Genomic DNA, 16,885 nt, shown 5'->3' with positions numbered 1-16,885 from the left:
CACAAAATAAGCACTAAACCCATACGGGTCATTTAGCACTATGATTTTAGGTACAGATAACAATTTGATGTGGGCAGCCACCCCAACTGCCATACACTATACTCACAACCCAATTACAAGTATTACAATATACATAATCTGAAAACATAAACCTCTTTCTTCATTTTTTTTTTTTAGTACATATTGTATAATGTACTTCAAAACATCTTTTAGAGAAGGAATGGAAGAATTGCTTTCCTTTGGGGGTAATTTTTGAAGTCTTTCTTGTAGCTGCGATGTTTACCTAGAGCCCATACAGCCATTTGATAGAATCCAGCAAGAGCAAACATTCCAGCTGAAAGTAGGAAGAACTGACATGAAAATGGCAGATAATGAGATGCTTCTGGGGATAAAATATATATAAGACAATACATATGCATAAAATACAACAAAGTTTCCAAAATGTCTACCAAGTTCAGACATTAAGAATTCAAAATAACTAAATTCTGCTTTCTTTCCTTCCATAACTGCACATATCTGCTGCTAACAAATATTTTTGTCAACCTGAAAACTGTAAAGGTGACATAAAAAATTAAATATAGCATGACCTCTAACAGATTTTGGTAATTTTGGGCAAAAAAATTGTCCAAACAAATGCTCTAATTATCGGAAAAAACAGATAAAAGTCCATAATTCTGAATTTTAACCATAGTAATGGTACCTAGTTGTCTTCTAGAGTACCAACATTTATTCAGTATGGGCTGAAGCAATCATGTCAAGGACCTGTCTATTTTCATTGTTCCCTAAGCCATAGGTCACCCATGCCACTATTACTTGAGCTCACTCAAGCACACACTTGTCATTCAGTCTCTTATTTTCCCTGGATTTAGAGAATTTTGTGTGACTATATAAACATTAACCTTTTCACACTCCAGACCCCAAAAATAATAGTGCTCTCAGCACTATTCTTCTGAAATAGCAGAGAATTTTTTTCTGAAGGCACTTACACCAAAAGTATGAAATTTGATGAAAAACTTGCAGAATTATGCAGGCGCAAAGTTAGGATTCTCGGGGCAATTTACACAACGGCAATTTCACCCATTGATTCCTATTTAAAGACATTACTCAGTCGACAGAACAGAAGGCATAATAACAAAATAGCAAATTCTTTCCTATTTTGCTAGTATGCCTTCTGTTCTATTGACTGAGCACAAGAAATTGCCCATTCAACTATTTCAACTTCTCAGTAAAGAGCACAAAAGTCAGTAATTTGGTCAATTTACAAAAATAAAACAAAAAATAACAGTTTAAAAGCACGGAGTCCAAAATAAACAATGTAGACATTCCTGACACTAAAACATTCCTTCTGTTCATTAGTCATGTCCTCAGGCCTCTTCTACATTACATCAGCCTTCCATTTTGAATTCTTAATTACACAGAAATACAAGATTTACTCTCTATCATGGATGATAAAATATAACCAGGAATGACTGATCAAGGTTAACGGCATGCCAATAACTGAATTAGACCTATTAAAAACCCAAAAAGCTGCTTCATGTTAAAAAGATTTCTAGCCCTCCTAACTTTAATGACACTTGTAGTATATCCTAATTATACATACGATATACTATACCAGATTATAATATTGTAATAATACTAATTTTTTTTTTTAACAAGTCAGCCATCTCCCACCGAGGCAGGGTGACCCAAAAAGAAAGAAAATCCCCAAAAAGAAAATACTTTCATCATTATTCAACGCTTTCACCTCACTCACACTTAATCACTGTTTTTGCAGAGGTGCTCAGAATACAACAGCTTAGAAGAATATACATATTAAGATACACAACATATCCCTCCAAACTGCCAATATCCCAAACCCCTCCTTTAAAGTGCAAGCATTATACTTCCCATTTCCAGGACTCAAATCCGGTTATATAAAAATAACCGGTTTCCCTGAATCCCTTCACTAAATATTACCCTACTCAACACTCCAACAGCTCGTCAAGTTCCAAATACCATTCGTATCCATTCACTCCTATCTAACATGCTCATGCACACTTTCTGGAAATCCAAGCCCCTCACCCACAAAACCTCCTTTACCCCCTCCCTCCAACTATTTCAAGGACGACCCCTACCCCGCCTTCCTTACCCTACAGATTTATACGCTCTCCATGTCATTCTACTTTGATCCATTCTCTTTAAATGACCAAACCGCCTCAACAAACCCTCTTCAGCTCTCTACTCATACTTTTATTAACTCCACACCTTTCACTAATTTCCACATTTTATACAGGACATCTCCACTGCCTCCAACCGTTTCCTCGCTGCAGCATTTACAACCCAAGCTTCACACCCATATAAGTGTGTTGGTACCACTATACTTTTATACATTCCCTTCTTTGCCTCCATAGATAAGGTTTTTTCCTCCACATATACCTCAATGCATCACTCACATTTTTTCCTTCATCAATTCTATGATTAACCTCATCCCTCATAAATCCATCCGCTGACACGTCAACTCCCATTATTATTATAATCAAAAAGCGCTAAGCCACAAGGGCTATACAGCGACGTCAACTCCCAAATATCTGAAAACATTTACTTCTTCCATACTCCCTCTCTCTAATTTGATATCCAATTTTTCTTTGTCTAAATCATTTGATACCCTCATCACCTTACTCTTTTCTATCTTCACTTTCAACTTTCTACCTTTACACATACTCCCAAACTTGTCCACTAACCTTTGAAATTTTTCTTTAGAATCTCCCATAAGCACAGTATCATCAGCAAAGGGTAACTGTGTCAATTCCCAGTTTGTATTTGATTCCCAATAATTTAATCCCACCCCTCTCTCCAACACTCTAGCATTTACTTCTTCTACAACCCCAGCTGTAAGTATATTAAACAACCATGGCGATATTACACATCCATATCTAAGACCTACTATTACCAGGAAGTAGTCTCCCTCTCTTCTACACACCCTAGCCTGAGTCTCACTATCCTCATAAAAACTCTTTACAGCATTTAGTAACTTACTACCTATTCCATATACTTGCAACATCTGCCACATTGCTCCTATATCCACTATCATATGCCTTTTCTAAATCCATAAACGCAATGAAAACTTCCCTACCTTTATCTAAATACTGTTCACATATATGCTTCAATGTAAACACTTGATCTACACATCCCCTACCCACTCTAAAACCTCCTTGCTCATCCGAAATCCTACTCTCTGTCTTACCTCTAATTCTTTCAATAATAACCCTACCGTACTTTTCCTGGTATACTCAGTAAACTAATTCCTCCATAATTTTTACAATCTCTTTTGTCCCCCTTCCCTTTATATAAAGGAATAATACATGCTCTCTGCCAATCCCTAGGTATCTTCCCCTCTTTCATACATTTATTAAACAAAAATTCAAACCACTAACACTATATCCTCCCTGCTTTTAACATTTCTGTCATGAGCCAAAGTTATCTCATAGAAGGTCACCTTGCTGAGCTATGAGAAAATTGTTAGGTCATCACAACTGTATGGTCTAGGTAGTAGGTTGGTAGACAGCAGCCGCCCAGAGAGGTACTACCGTCCTGCCAAGCGAGTGTAAAACGAAAGCCTGTAACTGTTTTACATGATGGTAGGATTGCTGGTGTCTTTTGTCTGTCTCATAAATATGCAAGATTTCAGGTACGTCTTGCTACTTCTACTTACACTTAGGTCACACTACACATACATGTACAAGGATATATATACACACCCCTCTGGGTTTTCTTCTATTTTCTTTCTAGTTCTTGTTCTTGTTTATTTCCTCTTACCTCCATGGGGAAGTGGAACAGAATTCTTCCTCCATATGCCATGCGTGTTGTAAGAGGCGACTAAAATGCCAGGAACAAGGGGCTAGTAACCCCTTCTCCTGTATAAATTACTAAATTCAAAAAGAGAAACTTTTGTTTGTCTTTTTGGGTCACCCTGCCTCAGTGGGATATGGCAGGTTTGATGAAAAAAAAACTATGGTATATTTTGAGAGACTGGCCTAGGTATTGAGCAATGCGCCATGCTTTTCAATCTTTCTCTATATTCTCCTATGGTTATTCTGTAGGCCATTTCCAGACGTATTAGCTGGTCTTGTTTCACACGAGACCTCTTTGTTACATTGTTCCCAAATTTAACATCCTAAACCTACTTTACCCATTCCGACTGCACTGTATGTCCTTTAGCAATTTACACGATTGTTATGTACAAAAACTAAATGGAATATAATTAAGCTTGAGCAAAGAGCTCGGAATATAACAGATGATAGTACATGTAGAATATAACAGACCATAGTACATATGGAATACTACAGATGACTGTACATGTGCAGCATAACATATGGCATACAGAAAATAACAAAATATATGGTGTATAACAAATGACAAAAGCTATAAATGAAATCGAAAGAAACCCAAAGTATTTCTTCTCCTATGCCAAATCAAAATCGAGAACAACGCCCAGTATTGGGCCCCTACTTAAACAAGATGGGTCCTACACAGATGACAGCAAGGAAATGAGTGAGCTACTCAAGTCCCAATATGACTCAGTTTTTAGCAAGCCGCTAACCAGACTGAGAGTCGAAGATCAAAATGAATTTTTTATGAGAGAGCCACAAAATTTGATTAACACAAGCCTATCCGATGTTATCCTGAGGCCAAATGACTTCGAACAGGCGATAAATGACATGCCCATGCACTCTGCCCCAGGGCCAGACTCATGGAACTCTGTGTTCATCAAGAACTGCAAGAAGCCCCTATCACGAGCCTTTTCCATCCTATGGAGAGGGAGCATGGACACGGGGGTCGTCCCTCAGTTACTAAAAACAACAGACATAGCCCCACTCCACAAAGGGGGCAGTAAAGCAACAGCAAAGAACTACAGACCAATAGCACTAACATCCCATATCATAAAAATCTTTGAAAGGGTCCTAAGAAGCAAGATCACCACCCATCTAGAAACCCATCAGTTACACAACCCAGGGCAACATGGGTTTAGAACAGGTCGCTCCTGTCTGTCTCAGCTACTGGATCACTACGACAAGGTCCTAAATGCACTAGAAGACAAAAAGAATGCAGATGTAATATATACAGACTTTGCAAAAGCCTTCGACAAGTGTGACCATGGCGTAATAGCGCACAAAATGCGCGCTAAAGGAATAACAGGAAAAGTCGGTCGATGGATCTATAATTTCCTCACTAACAGAATACAGAGAGTAGTCGTCAACAGAGTAAAGTCCGAGGCAGCTACGGTGAAAAGCTCTGTTCCACAAGGCACAGTACTAGCTCCCATCTTGTTCCTCATCCTCATATCCGACATAGACAAGGATGTCAGCCACAGCACCGTGTCTTCCTTTGCAGATGACACCCGAATCTGCATGACAGTGTCTTCCATTGCAGACACTGCAAGGCTCCAGGCGGACATCAACCAAATCTTTCAGTGGGCTGCAGAAAACAATATGAAGTTCAACGATGAGAAATTTCAATTACTCAGATATGGTAAACATGAGGAAATTAAATCTTCATCAGAGTACAAAACAAATTCTGGCCACGAAATAGAGCGAAACACCAACGTCAAAGACCTGGGAGTGATTATGTCGGAGGATCTCACCTTCAAGGACCATAACATTGTATCAATCGCATCTGCTAGAAAAATGACAGGATGGATAATGAGAACCTTCAAAACTAGGGAGGCCAAGCCCATGATGACACTCTTCAGGTCACTTGTTCTATCTAGGCTGGAATATTGCTGCACTCTAACAGCACCTTTCAAGGCAGGTGAAATTGCCGACCTAGAAAATGTACAGAGAACTTTCACGGCGCGCATAACAGAGATAAAACACCTCAATTACTGGGAGCGCTTGAGGTTTCTAAACCTGTATTCCCTGGAACGCAGGAGGGAGAGATACATGATTATATACACCTGGAAAATCCTAGAGGGACTAGTACCGAACTTGCACACGAAAATCACTCACTACGAAAGCAAAAGACTTGGCAGACGATGCACCATCCCCCCAATGAAAAGCAGGGGTGTCACTAGCACGTTAAGAGACCATACAATAAGTGTCAGGGGCCCGAGACTGTTCAACTGCCTCCCAGCACACATAAGGGGGATTACCAACAGACCCCTGGCAGTCTTCAAGCTGGCACTGGACAAGCACCTAAAGTCAGTTCCTGATCAGCCGGACTGTGGCTCGTACGTTGGTTTGCGTGCAGCCAGCAGCAACAGCCTGGTTGATCAGGCGCTGATCCACCAGGAGGCCTGGTCACAGACCGGGCCGCGGGGGCGTTGACCCCCGAAACTCTCTCCAGGTAAACTCCAGGTAACAAATGACAAAACATATGACATATAATGACAAAACATATGATATGTGACAAATGACAAAACATATGGCATATAATAAATGACAAAACATATGGCATATAATAATGACAAAACATAAGGCATATAACAAATGATAGTATGCATGAAAAAGTAGAATATGGAAATAAAAATAAAAACTGAGAATTTAGATAAAAGTTGGTACAAGTACCATCCAACTTGTGATCGAGCTTGGTTCCGACCAACCAGTCATAACTCAAGATGGATGCAAGTCGAACCTTAGAAAACTGCTGACATACTGGGTAGGGCATAATGTCAAACCTTTGCTATAGTATAAAGTACCTACACAGTACCGTATGTTACTTTTTAAGGTTTTACTACTGTATATCAACATCATAGTTATTGTAATGATTTTATTTTGTTTTGTATTTCAGACGTATGGTCATAAGTATGAGTGGTCGTATGCCGAGCAGGTTGTAAGTCGGATGGTACTTGTACATAATTTTACTCACCTGGTAAACATTGTGTCATGACAGTAAAAGCCACCCATGAGCCAAATTCATATGTGTAATTAGGGCAGGAGACTGCATTAAAGAGCTGTGTCATTGGGTTACTATCAGGGTACGGGATCTTACGTTCTTTACTTCCTGGTGGTCGCAAGTTACGGAGAGCCATGTGAATGCTGAAGTTTCCAAATTCACACAGCTTTTGGGGGTAAAAAGGAAAATTAATTTAAATACAAAATCTCAGCAAATGTATAAAGCGAAATTAATGATGATGATTTTTTTCTTTATTAACACACAGGTCAATTCCTACCAAGGCAGGGTGGCCCAGAAAAGAAAAACTTTCATTATTCACTCCATTACTGTCTTGCCAGAGGGGTGTTTTACACTAAAGGTTTAAAACTGCAACATTAACACCCCTCCTTCAGAGTGCAGACACTGTACTTCCCATCTCCAGGACTCAAGTCCGGTATGCCGGTTTCCCTGAATCCTTTCATAAATGTTACTTTGCTCACATTCCAACAGCATGTCAAGTATTAAAACCCATTTGTCTCCATTCACTCCTATCAAACACGCTCACGCATGCTTGCTGGAAGTCCAAGCCCCTCACACACAAAACCTCCTTTACCCCCTCCCTCCAACTTTTCCTAAGTCGACCCCTACCCCGCCTTCCCTCCACTACAGATTTATACACACTCAAAGTCGTTCTGTTTCGTTCCATTCTCTTTACATGCCCGAACCACCTCAACAACCCCTCCTCAGCTCTCTGGATAATAGTTTTGGTAATCCTGCACTGCCTCCTAATTTCCAAACTATGAATTCTCTGCATTATATTCACACCACACATTGCCCTCAGACATGACATCTCCACTGCCTCCAGCCTTCTCCTCGTTGCAACATTCATCACTCATGCTTCACACCCATATAAGAGTCTTGGTATAACTATGCTCTCACACATTCCTCTCTTTGCTTCCACGGACAAAGTTCTTTGTCTCCACAGACTCCTCAGTGCACCACTCGCCCTTTTTCCCTCATCAATTCTATGATTCACCTCATGCTTCATAGACCCATCTGCTGACAAGTCCACTCCTAAATATCTGAAAACATTCACCTCCTCCATACTCTCTCCCTCCAATCTGATATCCAATCTTTTGTCGCCTAATATTTTTGTTATCCTTATCACCTTACTCTTTCCTATATTCACTTTTAATTTTCTTCTTTTACATACCCTACCAAATTCATCCACCAACCTCTGCAACTTCTCTTCAGAATCTCCCAAAAGCACAGTGGGATTAAGTAAATTAAGTAAAATAAATAAAAGACAAAACCCCAGCAGTTTTACTTACAGGTGTGCATTACTAAGTGGCAGACACAATGAACAACATTCAGTGCCTTGTTTTATGAAGTAGATGAACTAACAATCATAATGAAAAGATTGCAAACAAATCATCAAAAGGATCAAGTGGTCAGCGCACTGGCCTGCGAGTTTTAGGACTCGCCTGTCATAGGTTCAAGCCCAACTCATTACCTGATTAGTAGATGCATTTCATATGCCTTGCTTTATGTTGTAGATTCATTCCATATCCCTTGCTTTATGTAGTAAATCCATTCTGTATGCCTTGCTTTATGTAACAGACAAATACTACATTTTTTTTTTTTTTTCAACAAGTCGGCCGTCTCCCACCGAGGCAGGGTGACCCAAAAAAAAGAAAGAAAATCCCCAAAAAGAAAATACTTTCATCATCATTCAACACTTTCACCACACTCGCACATCATCACTGTTTTTGCAGAGGTGCTCAGAATACAACAGTCTAGAAGCATACACACATAAAGATACACAACATATCCCTCCAAACTGCCAATATCCCAAACCCCTCCTTTAAAGTGCAGGCATTGTACTTCCCATTTCCAGGACTCAAGTCCGACTATATGAAAATAACCGGTTTCCCTGAATACTACATGCCTTGCTTTATATAATAGATACATTCCATATGCCTTGCTTTATGCATTAGATACTTACATATGCCTTGCATTATGTAGTATGCCTAACTAATACACATATTCTGTGTGCCTTGCTTTTAGAAGATCATTCCAGGGCCATGGCAGCTGAATCAGGTAAGTGACACTTATTTTGGTTAGGAAGGCCAAACAGGAAATGTACCAGAGTACAAAGGTACAAAAATGTTGGTACCTCTGTACTTTGGTACATTTCCTGTTTGGCCTTCCTTTCCACTGAGGTATGGGTTTTGATTGCTGCAGCAAGAATGAAGATAGAGGAAATGGAGACGTCATGCTTGAGAGCAATGTGTGGTTTGAATATCATGCAGAGAATGCAGAGCATAGCAATTAAAAAATAATGTGGGGTCACCAAGAGAGCCCAGGGGTTGTTGAGATGATTTGAGCATGTATGGAGAATGAAGAGGAAAAGGATGACGAAGAGGGCATTTAAATCTTGGGTGGAAGGTAGGCCAGGTAGGGGGAAGGGGTCATCCCAGGAACAGTTGGAGATGGGATAAAAGAGGCTTGAGCATGTGTGAGCATGTTTGATAGGAGTGAAGGTAAACAAGTGGTCTATAATGAATGGCAGTTGGAGTGTGAGCAAGGTATCCTTTCTGAAGGGATTCAGAGTAAACCAATTAACCAAACTTAAGTTCTGGAGGTAAGAAGGGCAGCATCTGTACTCTGAATATGGAGTAGACCTATTGCAGTCGGAGGGTAAACATCCACCCCCACACAGATTCACTGTGTTATTCCAATGTACACCTGATACTCACCCATATACATATAGAGATAAGAGATTTCAATACTATTATCCTGACATCTTGAATTTACATTAGGTGAAACTGCAACATGTAAAGAAAATATGGCCATCCAGTAAAAAAAGATATAGCTCAACCCACTTACATAGTAAAATTGTATCAGTCCAAGAAAATACAATTACGTTATTGTACGTATATATTTTAAATGCTATACTTACTAAAAATGCAGCCAAAGCAGCATACAACTGTAGATTACTTGGAGGTGTAAAGAGGGGGTGGTTCACATGGTAGGCAACATACGCAGTGAAACCCCAGTAGTATGTACAATTCTTGAACAAGTTAAAGAGAGGCATTGTACCATGTGAAAAACGGTGCACAAATTGAGTTTCAAGAAGTCGTTTTGCATAATGAAACGTCCAACAACCAGCAGCAATGCTGAAAACAATGATAACGTTCTGAATAAAAAAAAAGTAAAAAGTGAACTCAATATACACAAATATAAAATTTTAAGAAACTAACAGTACCTTAAGCTGTATACAAGACTGTATCACAGCTGTATATCCAATATACCATGAAAAGTTTCCTTATCATATATGCAAGACTATCTAATGTTACAGAAGGCTGGTGTAAAAAGAAAAAAAAAAAAAAGGTATAGCAAATGAGTACAGTGGAACCTCTGTATATGACCAGCTCCCTACTCGAACAAAGCTCATCACTCGACCAAACAAACACAACCTGCCAGAACTTCGCTGTAAACTATTCCGTGTTTTTTCGCTTTTTTTTTTTTTTGTATTATTTGTATAAATACAAAAGCCTATGAAGATTAGTGATAACAGCCAACCAAACAGAAAATTGGTTGGGAAGAACTTGTTCGATACTCAAACGGAGCGGCACTCGAGCAGCCTTCTGGAATGAATTAAGGTTACACACCGAGGTTCCACTGTATAGTATATACGTTTGGACCGTTTACGGGTTAATATTTATAGATGGGGTTGTAAAAGAAGTAAACGCTAGGGTGTTCGGGAGAGGGGTGGGATTAAATTATGGGGAATTAAATACAAAATGGTAAGTGACACAGTTACTTTTTGCTGATGATACTGTGCTTATGAGAGATTTTAAAGAAAAATTGCAAAGGTTAGTGGACGAATTTGGGAATGTGTATAAAGGTAGAAAATTGAAAGTGAACATAGAAAAGAGTAAGGTGATGAGAGTATCAAATGATTTAGATAAAGAAAAATTGGATATCAAATTGGGGAGGAGGAGTATAGAAGAAGTGAATGTTTTCAGATATTTGGGAGTTGATGTGTCGGCGGATGGATTTATGAAGGATGAGGTTAATCATAGAATTGATGAAGGAAAAAAAGTGAGTGGTGCATTGAGGTATATGTGGAGGCAAAAAATGTTATCTATGGAGGCAAAGAAGGGAATGTATGAAAGTATAGTAGTACCAACACTCTTATATGGGTGTGAAGCTTGGGTTGTAAATGCTGCAACAAGGCGGAAGTTGGAGGGAGTGGAGATGTCCTGTCTAAGAGCAATGTGTGGTGTAAATATTATGCAGAAAAGTCGGAGTGTGGAAATTAGAAGGTGTGGAGTTAATAAAAGTATTAGTCAGAGGGCCGAAGAGGGTTTGTTGAGGTGGTTTGATCATTTAGAGAGAATGGATCAAAGTAGAATGACATGGAGAGTGTATAAATCTGTAGGGAAAGGAAGGCGGGGTAGGGGTCATCCTCGAAAAGGTTGGAGGGAGGGGGTAAAGGAGGTGTTGTGGGCGAGGGGTTTGGACTTCAAGCGTGCGTGAGCGTGTTTGATAGGAGTGAATGGAGACAAATGGTATTTGGGACCTGACGAGCTGCTGGAGTGTGAGCAGGGTAATATTTAGTGAAGGGATTCAGGGAAACCGGTTATTTTATATAACCGGACTTGAGTACTGGAAATGGGAAGTCACCCTGCCTCGGTGGGAGACGGCCGACTTGTTGAAAAAAAAAAAAATTATCATCAGACAACATTTTTCACTGCCTCCATCCTCCTCCTTGCAGCAACATTCAAAACCCATGCTTGACACCCATATAAGTGCTGGTACCACTTTACTCTCATATAGTCCCTTTTCTGCCTCCATGGACAATGTTCTTTGTCTTCTGAGATGCCTCAATGAACCATCCACCTTTTTTCCCTCATCAATTCTATGGTTCACCTTGTCTTTCATATACCCATCTGCCGACAAGTCAACTCCCAAATATCTGAATACATTCACTTCTTCCATATACTCCCTCCACCCAAACTGATATCCACTCTTTCATCATTACCTACATCATCTGTTACCTCATTCCCCACATTCACTTTTAATATCCTTCTTTTACATACCCTCCAAATTCATCTACCAGCCTTTGCAACTTCTCTTCAGAATCTCCCAAAAGCAGTGTCACTGGCATGAAGCAACTATGACACATACTATCCTGTATTAGATTCTGCTTATTCTAATCTCACACCTCTCCCCAGCATCATCTTTAAATATGTTAAACAACCATGGTGACATCATGCATCCCTAAGGCCTACTTTTAGTGGAAAATAATCTCCTCTCCTACATACTCTAACACGAACCTCACAATCCTTATAAAAACTTGTTTTTTTTCATACACTTACAACATTTGTCATATTGCTCCCCTATCCACCCTATATGTCTTTTCTAAATCAACGAATGCAATGCAAACTTCCTCAACTTTTTCAAAATTTTGTTCATTTCTATGGCTTATGGAGGAAGGATTCTCATTCCACTTCCCCATGGAGATGAAAGGAAATAAATAAGAACAATAAATGATTAAGAAAACACTACATATGCATGTACATGCATATGTAGTGTGACCTAAGTGTAAGTAGCAGTAGCAAGATGTACCTGTTTTCTAGGTGTTTGAGACAAAGAAAAAGGTACCAGCAATCTTACCTCAGTGTAAAACAATTACAGGTTTCCATATTACACTCATTTGGTGAATGGTAGTACATACTTCCCTGGGTAATTGCTGTCTACCAACCTACCAATCTCCCAATTATACAGTATGTTCCAAGCAGAGCAATGCCAGGCTAAAGTAGTGTACATAGTGTTAGACATTAAAAACAAAATGTATTTGCATGTTTACTGTATCTTACATAACATTGCATTCAAATTTTCTTTAGATACTTACGTACTGTATTATACTTTATTAAATAAAAAAATTATTGTCTAAAACTTATGAAGCACAATACTTTTCAATACAGTATTACTTACTGAGTGCATAACGAAATTGGTGAAGAATGTCCTTTGTCTCCATAGAAAAGCCAAGGTCGTTGATAGATCCACAAGTACAGGAGCATAGGGCCAGCATACTCAGCAAAAAATACTGTTTTCCAACCAATTTGTGGCCCCAGATCCTTCACATACAATTTACTGTCTGACCTGATGCCAAGTTTCTGTAGGACATCTGAATCTTGCAGGCCTGTAAGTGTCAGGGGAAAAATATACAAATGAATTACTAAATGTACAACTGTACAGTCATCTCTTCTATGTAGCTACTCTGAGGATTCTTCAGATTGCCTATAAAGAACTGTCTAGTTAATGCAACAATAAGTTTAGTAATCCTTAAAATCTGTCAGAAAATTAGAAACTCTCAAGCTTGGTGTAAAGACAGAAAATTACAGAGAAAGAGCATAAGCCTTATTCTTGGAATTGCACAAAACTACATTAATTACAAATGTTTTAGGACATTATTCAAAGTTAACTTACTTTTGCCTTTCTGTTCCAACCTGACCTCTTGTCTACCTGGGTGAAGAACAGTCTTCTGCTGCTGAACACTTTTCTTAACATCCAAAATGGTGCTAGTTGATTTCAACTGCCAAGAAATTAAGATAAGTTCTGCATCAAAGCAACTTAACTTACAGTATTTACATACATACTACTATTATGAAACAATAGTACATGTATATGGGTCTATATGCATGAAAATGTAGTAACTTGTAACAATAACCAGAGTCAACCCCACAAATGCCTAACCCAGACCTGACTACAAATACCAAATCTTTCATGTGTAGTATTTCCCCTCACATTTCCCCAACCCCCAAATAAAATAATAGTTTATGATGTCTCAACTATTCCCCTAAAAGAAAGCCTCAAGACAAAGCGTAACAAAAAATGGAGAATGCCTGTGGATGGTGAGTGGCAAAGACAAAAATGAATTAGATACAGTGGATCCCTGGATTACGTCGTCATCGGAATTCGTAGTATTCGGAATAAGTAATGTTTTTTCGTCAAAATATTGGCTTGGTGATCGTCACTGAACTCGGCATTAGTCATTCATCCTGAATGTGTCCGCACGGCCCGAGCGGTCTGACACCATTTACAGCCAGTGTGCCATTGTTTATCAGCCAATGAGGATGATCCCACGTGTTCATACGATATGTTTTGTATTATTCCATGCTTTTTAGTGCTTGCAACTGCTAAATAAGCCACCATGGGACCAAAGAAAGTTCCTAGTGCCAGCCAGCCCTTTGGTAAAGGGCTGAGAAATAGGGGAGAATGTGCTTTTTTCAGTGATTCTGCAATATGTATGATACTGAAGCAATAAAGTGTAGCAAGTAAGCCAAGTGATTAATCGAGAGAAAAAGGATAGCACGAAACTGATTCCTCCATTGTTGTCGGAGGTATATAGGGCTACTGACTAACACCGCCGCCTCTGGTGTCTCTTGCTGCCGCCTTCACCACCACTATGTAAGGCTTATCTTTCAGTGGCCCTTATACACCCAAAAACAAACACCACCACTCTTGACATTCTTAATGCCACATTTTATTCATTCTAGAGTATATATCATGCTTCTATGTTATTAATACTGTTTATTATATCACATTATATGATTTGTGCTAGATAAATAAGCCGTAGAGCTTTCAAATTGAAGGACTATCTTGTCCTGTCTCCGAACACAATTCCTAACATACGCCAGAAACAGACCTCTCTGGAACACTTTTTTGAGCGACAGGGGTCCAGTGACTCAAGCTGGTCCTAGTGGCATTAAAAAACAAAGAAGGGAAGTAACCCAGGATAATGGCTTGGTACCTGAAGTCTTTATGGAAGGGGATTCCCCGTCCAAACAATTGTAAACTCCTCCATCCTCTCCCCTCCTCCCATCTTCCATACATCACCATCTCTTCAATAAAGGTAAGTGTGATGTTCTTATTGTTTTATTCATGTATCATTGTTTTCTGTGTAGATAAATGTATATTTCATGTAGAAAACATTTTTTTTGTAAATACTTTTGGGTGTCTGAAATGGGTTAATTGGATTTCCATTATTTCTTATGGGGAAAATTAATTCAGAATTCGTCAGATTCTGGTTTAGTCACTCTCTCTGGAATAGATTAATTATGAAAACCGGGGATCCGCTGTACAGGAAACAAAGGAGAACCTAGAAGTGAGCAATGTAACCAGGAATAAATATATAAAGGTAAGAAGAAAAATGGAGACAATTTGAAAGAAACACAGATGGCTCCAACTTCATCCTATTCCCTATTTGTATGTCTCGTAACAAATGAGCCAAGGTAGGTAACAGCAGTTAGCTTGTAAATAAAGGTAAGAACTCTTAATCTTAATCTTATCCTTAATCTTAATCTCTTAATCTAATGCTGAATGTGCGTGGATGTTGTGCAAATGATAAGAAAGAGATGATTGTGGATCTTATAAACGAAAAGAAGCTGGATGTCCTGGCTTTAAGTGAAACAAAGCTGAAGTGGGTGGGTGAGTTTCAGTGGAGAGGAATAAATGGGATTTGGTCAGGGGTTTCAAATAGAGTCAGAGCTAAAGGAGTAGCAGCAATAATGTTGAAGGATAAGCTATGGCAGGAAAAGAGGGACTATAAATGTATTAATTCAAGGATTATGTGGAGAAAAATAAAGGTTGGATGTGAGAAGTGGGTTATAGTAAGCATATATGCACCTAGGGAAGAGAGAAGTATAGAGGAGAGAGAGACATTTTGGGAAATGTTGAGTGAATGCATGGGTAGTTTCGAACCAAGCGTGAGAGTACTTGTGATTGGGGATTTTAATGCTAAAGTGGGTAAAAATGTTGTGGAGGGAGTAATAGGTAAATTTGGGGTGCCAGGGGTAAATGAAAACGGGGAGCCTTTAATTGAGCTATGTGTAGAAAGAGGTTTGGTAATAAGTAATACGTACATATTTTATACGTATTTATTTTTATACGTACGTGTATTTGTTTTTACACGTATGTACTTCTAAACTGTTGTATTCTGGGCAACTCTGCAAAAACAGTGATTATGTGTGAGTGAGGTGAAAGTGTTGAATGATGATGAAAGTATTTTCTTTTTTGGGATTTTTTCTTTCTTTTTGGGTCACCCTGCCTCGGTGGGAGACGGCCAACTTGTTGGAATATATAAATATATATATATTGGCAGTTTGGAGGGATATGTTGTGTATCTTTATACGTATATGCTTCTAAACTGTTGTATTCTGAGCGCCTCTGCAAAAACAGTGATAATGTGTGAGTGTGGTGAAAGTGTTGAATAATGATGAAAGTATATTCTTTTTGGGGATTTTCTTTCTTTTTTGGGTCACCCTGCTGACTGGTTGAATAAATAAATAAATAAACAAACAAATAAATAAACAAATAAATAAAATATATATATATATATATATATATATACAGTGGACCCCCGGTTAAAAACTTTTTTCATTCCAGAAGTATGTTCAGGTGCCAGTACTGACCGAATTTTTTCCCATAAGGAATATTGTGAAGTAGATTAGTCCATTTCAGACCCCTAAACATACACGTACAAACGCACTTACATAAATACACTTACATAATTGGTCGCATTTGGAGGTGATCGTTAAGCGGGGGTCCACTGTATATGTATATGTATAATTATATATATGTATATGTATAATTATATATATATATGTATAATTATATATATATATATATATATATATATATATAGTAGTATATATGTATGTCGTGCCGAATATGTATAACTGGTCAATTAGCAAGAACTCATTTAAAATTAAGTCCTTTCTAAAATTTTCTCTTATACATTTAAAGATATATTTTTTTCATTAATGTTGATGTAGAAATTTATAATTTTGCACCAAAAGGAACTTAGAAAACTTACCTAACCTTATTATATCAAGTGCAATTTATTTTAGTCTAACCCAACTAAATATATTTTAGATTTGTTTACAATATGTAATTTAATACTAAACAAACACAGTGAAATATATTTGTTTCGTTAGGTTCAGAATGATTTTGGCGAAATTAT

The 16,885-nt window shown here is 38.5% G+C and overlaps 1 protein-coding gene across 1 annotated transcript in view; it reads right to left on the bottom strand.

Annotated features, from left to right (window-relative positions):
- Positions 1-207: 207 nt before the first annotated feature.
- The window catches only part of Sc2 (trans-2,3-enoyl-CoA reductase Sc2), a 38,592-nt gene continuing 21,914 nt past the window's right edge, over positions 208-16,885 (bottom strand). The window contains exons 3-7 of the mRNA XM_053797943.2: positions 13,351-13,456; positions 12,856-13,063; positions 9,812-10,028; positions 6,844-7,036; positions 208-334 (exon numbers count right to left, since the gene is read on the bottom strand). Coding sequence (XP_053653918.1) covers positions 210-334; positions 6,844-7,036; positions 9,812-10,028; positions 12,856-13,063; positions 13,351-13,456 — 849 coding nt within the window. The 3' untranslated portion in view covers positions 208-209. The remainder of the gene's footprint in view (positions 335-6,843; positions 7,037-9,811; positions 10,029-12,855; positions 13,064-13,350; positions 13,457-16,885) is intronic.

Source organism: Cherax quadricarinatus, chromosome 15 (genome assembly GCF_038502225.1).
Source record: "Cherax quadricarinatus isolate ZL_2023a chromosome 15, ASM3850222v1, whole genome shotgun sequence".
Taxonomy (NCBI): Eukaryota; Metazoa; Arthropoda; class Malacostraca; order Decapoda; family Parastacidae; genus Cherax; species Cherax quadricarinatus.
The sequence above is the reverse complement of the archived record's forward strand: the minus strand, read 5'-3'. Positions and strand labels throughout refer to the sequence as shown.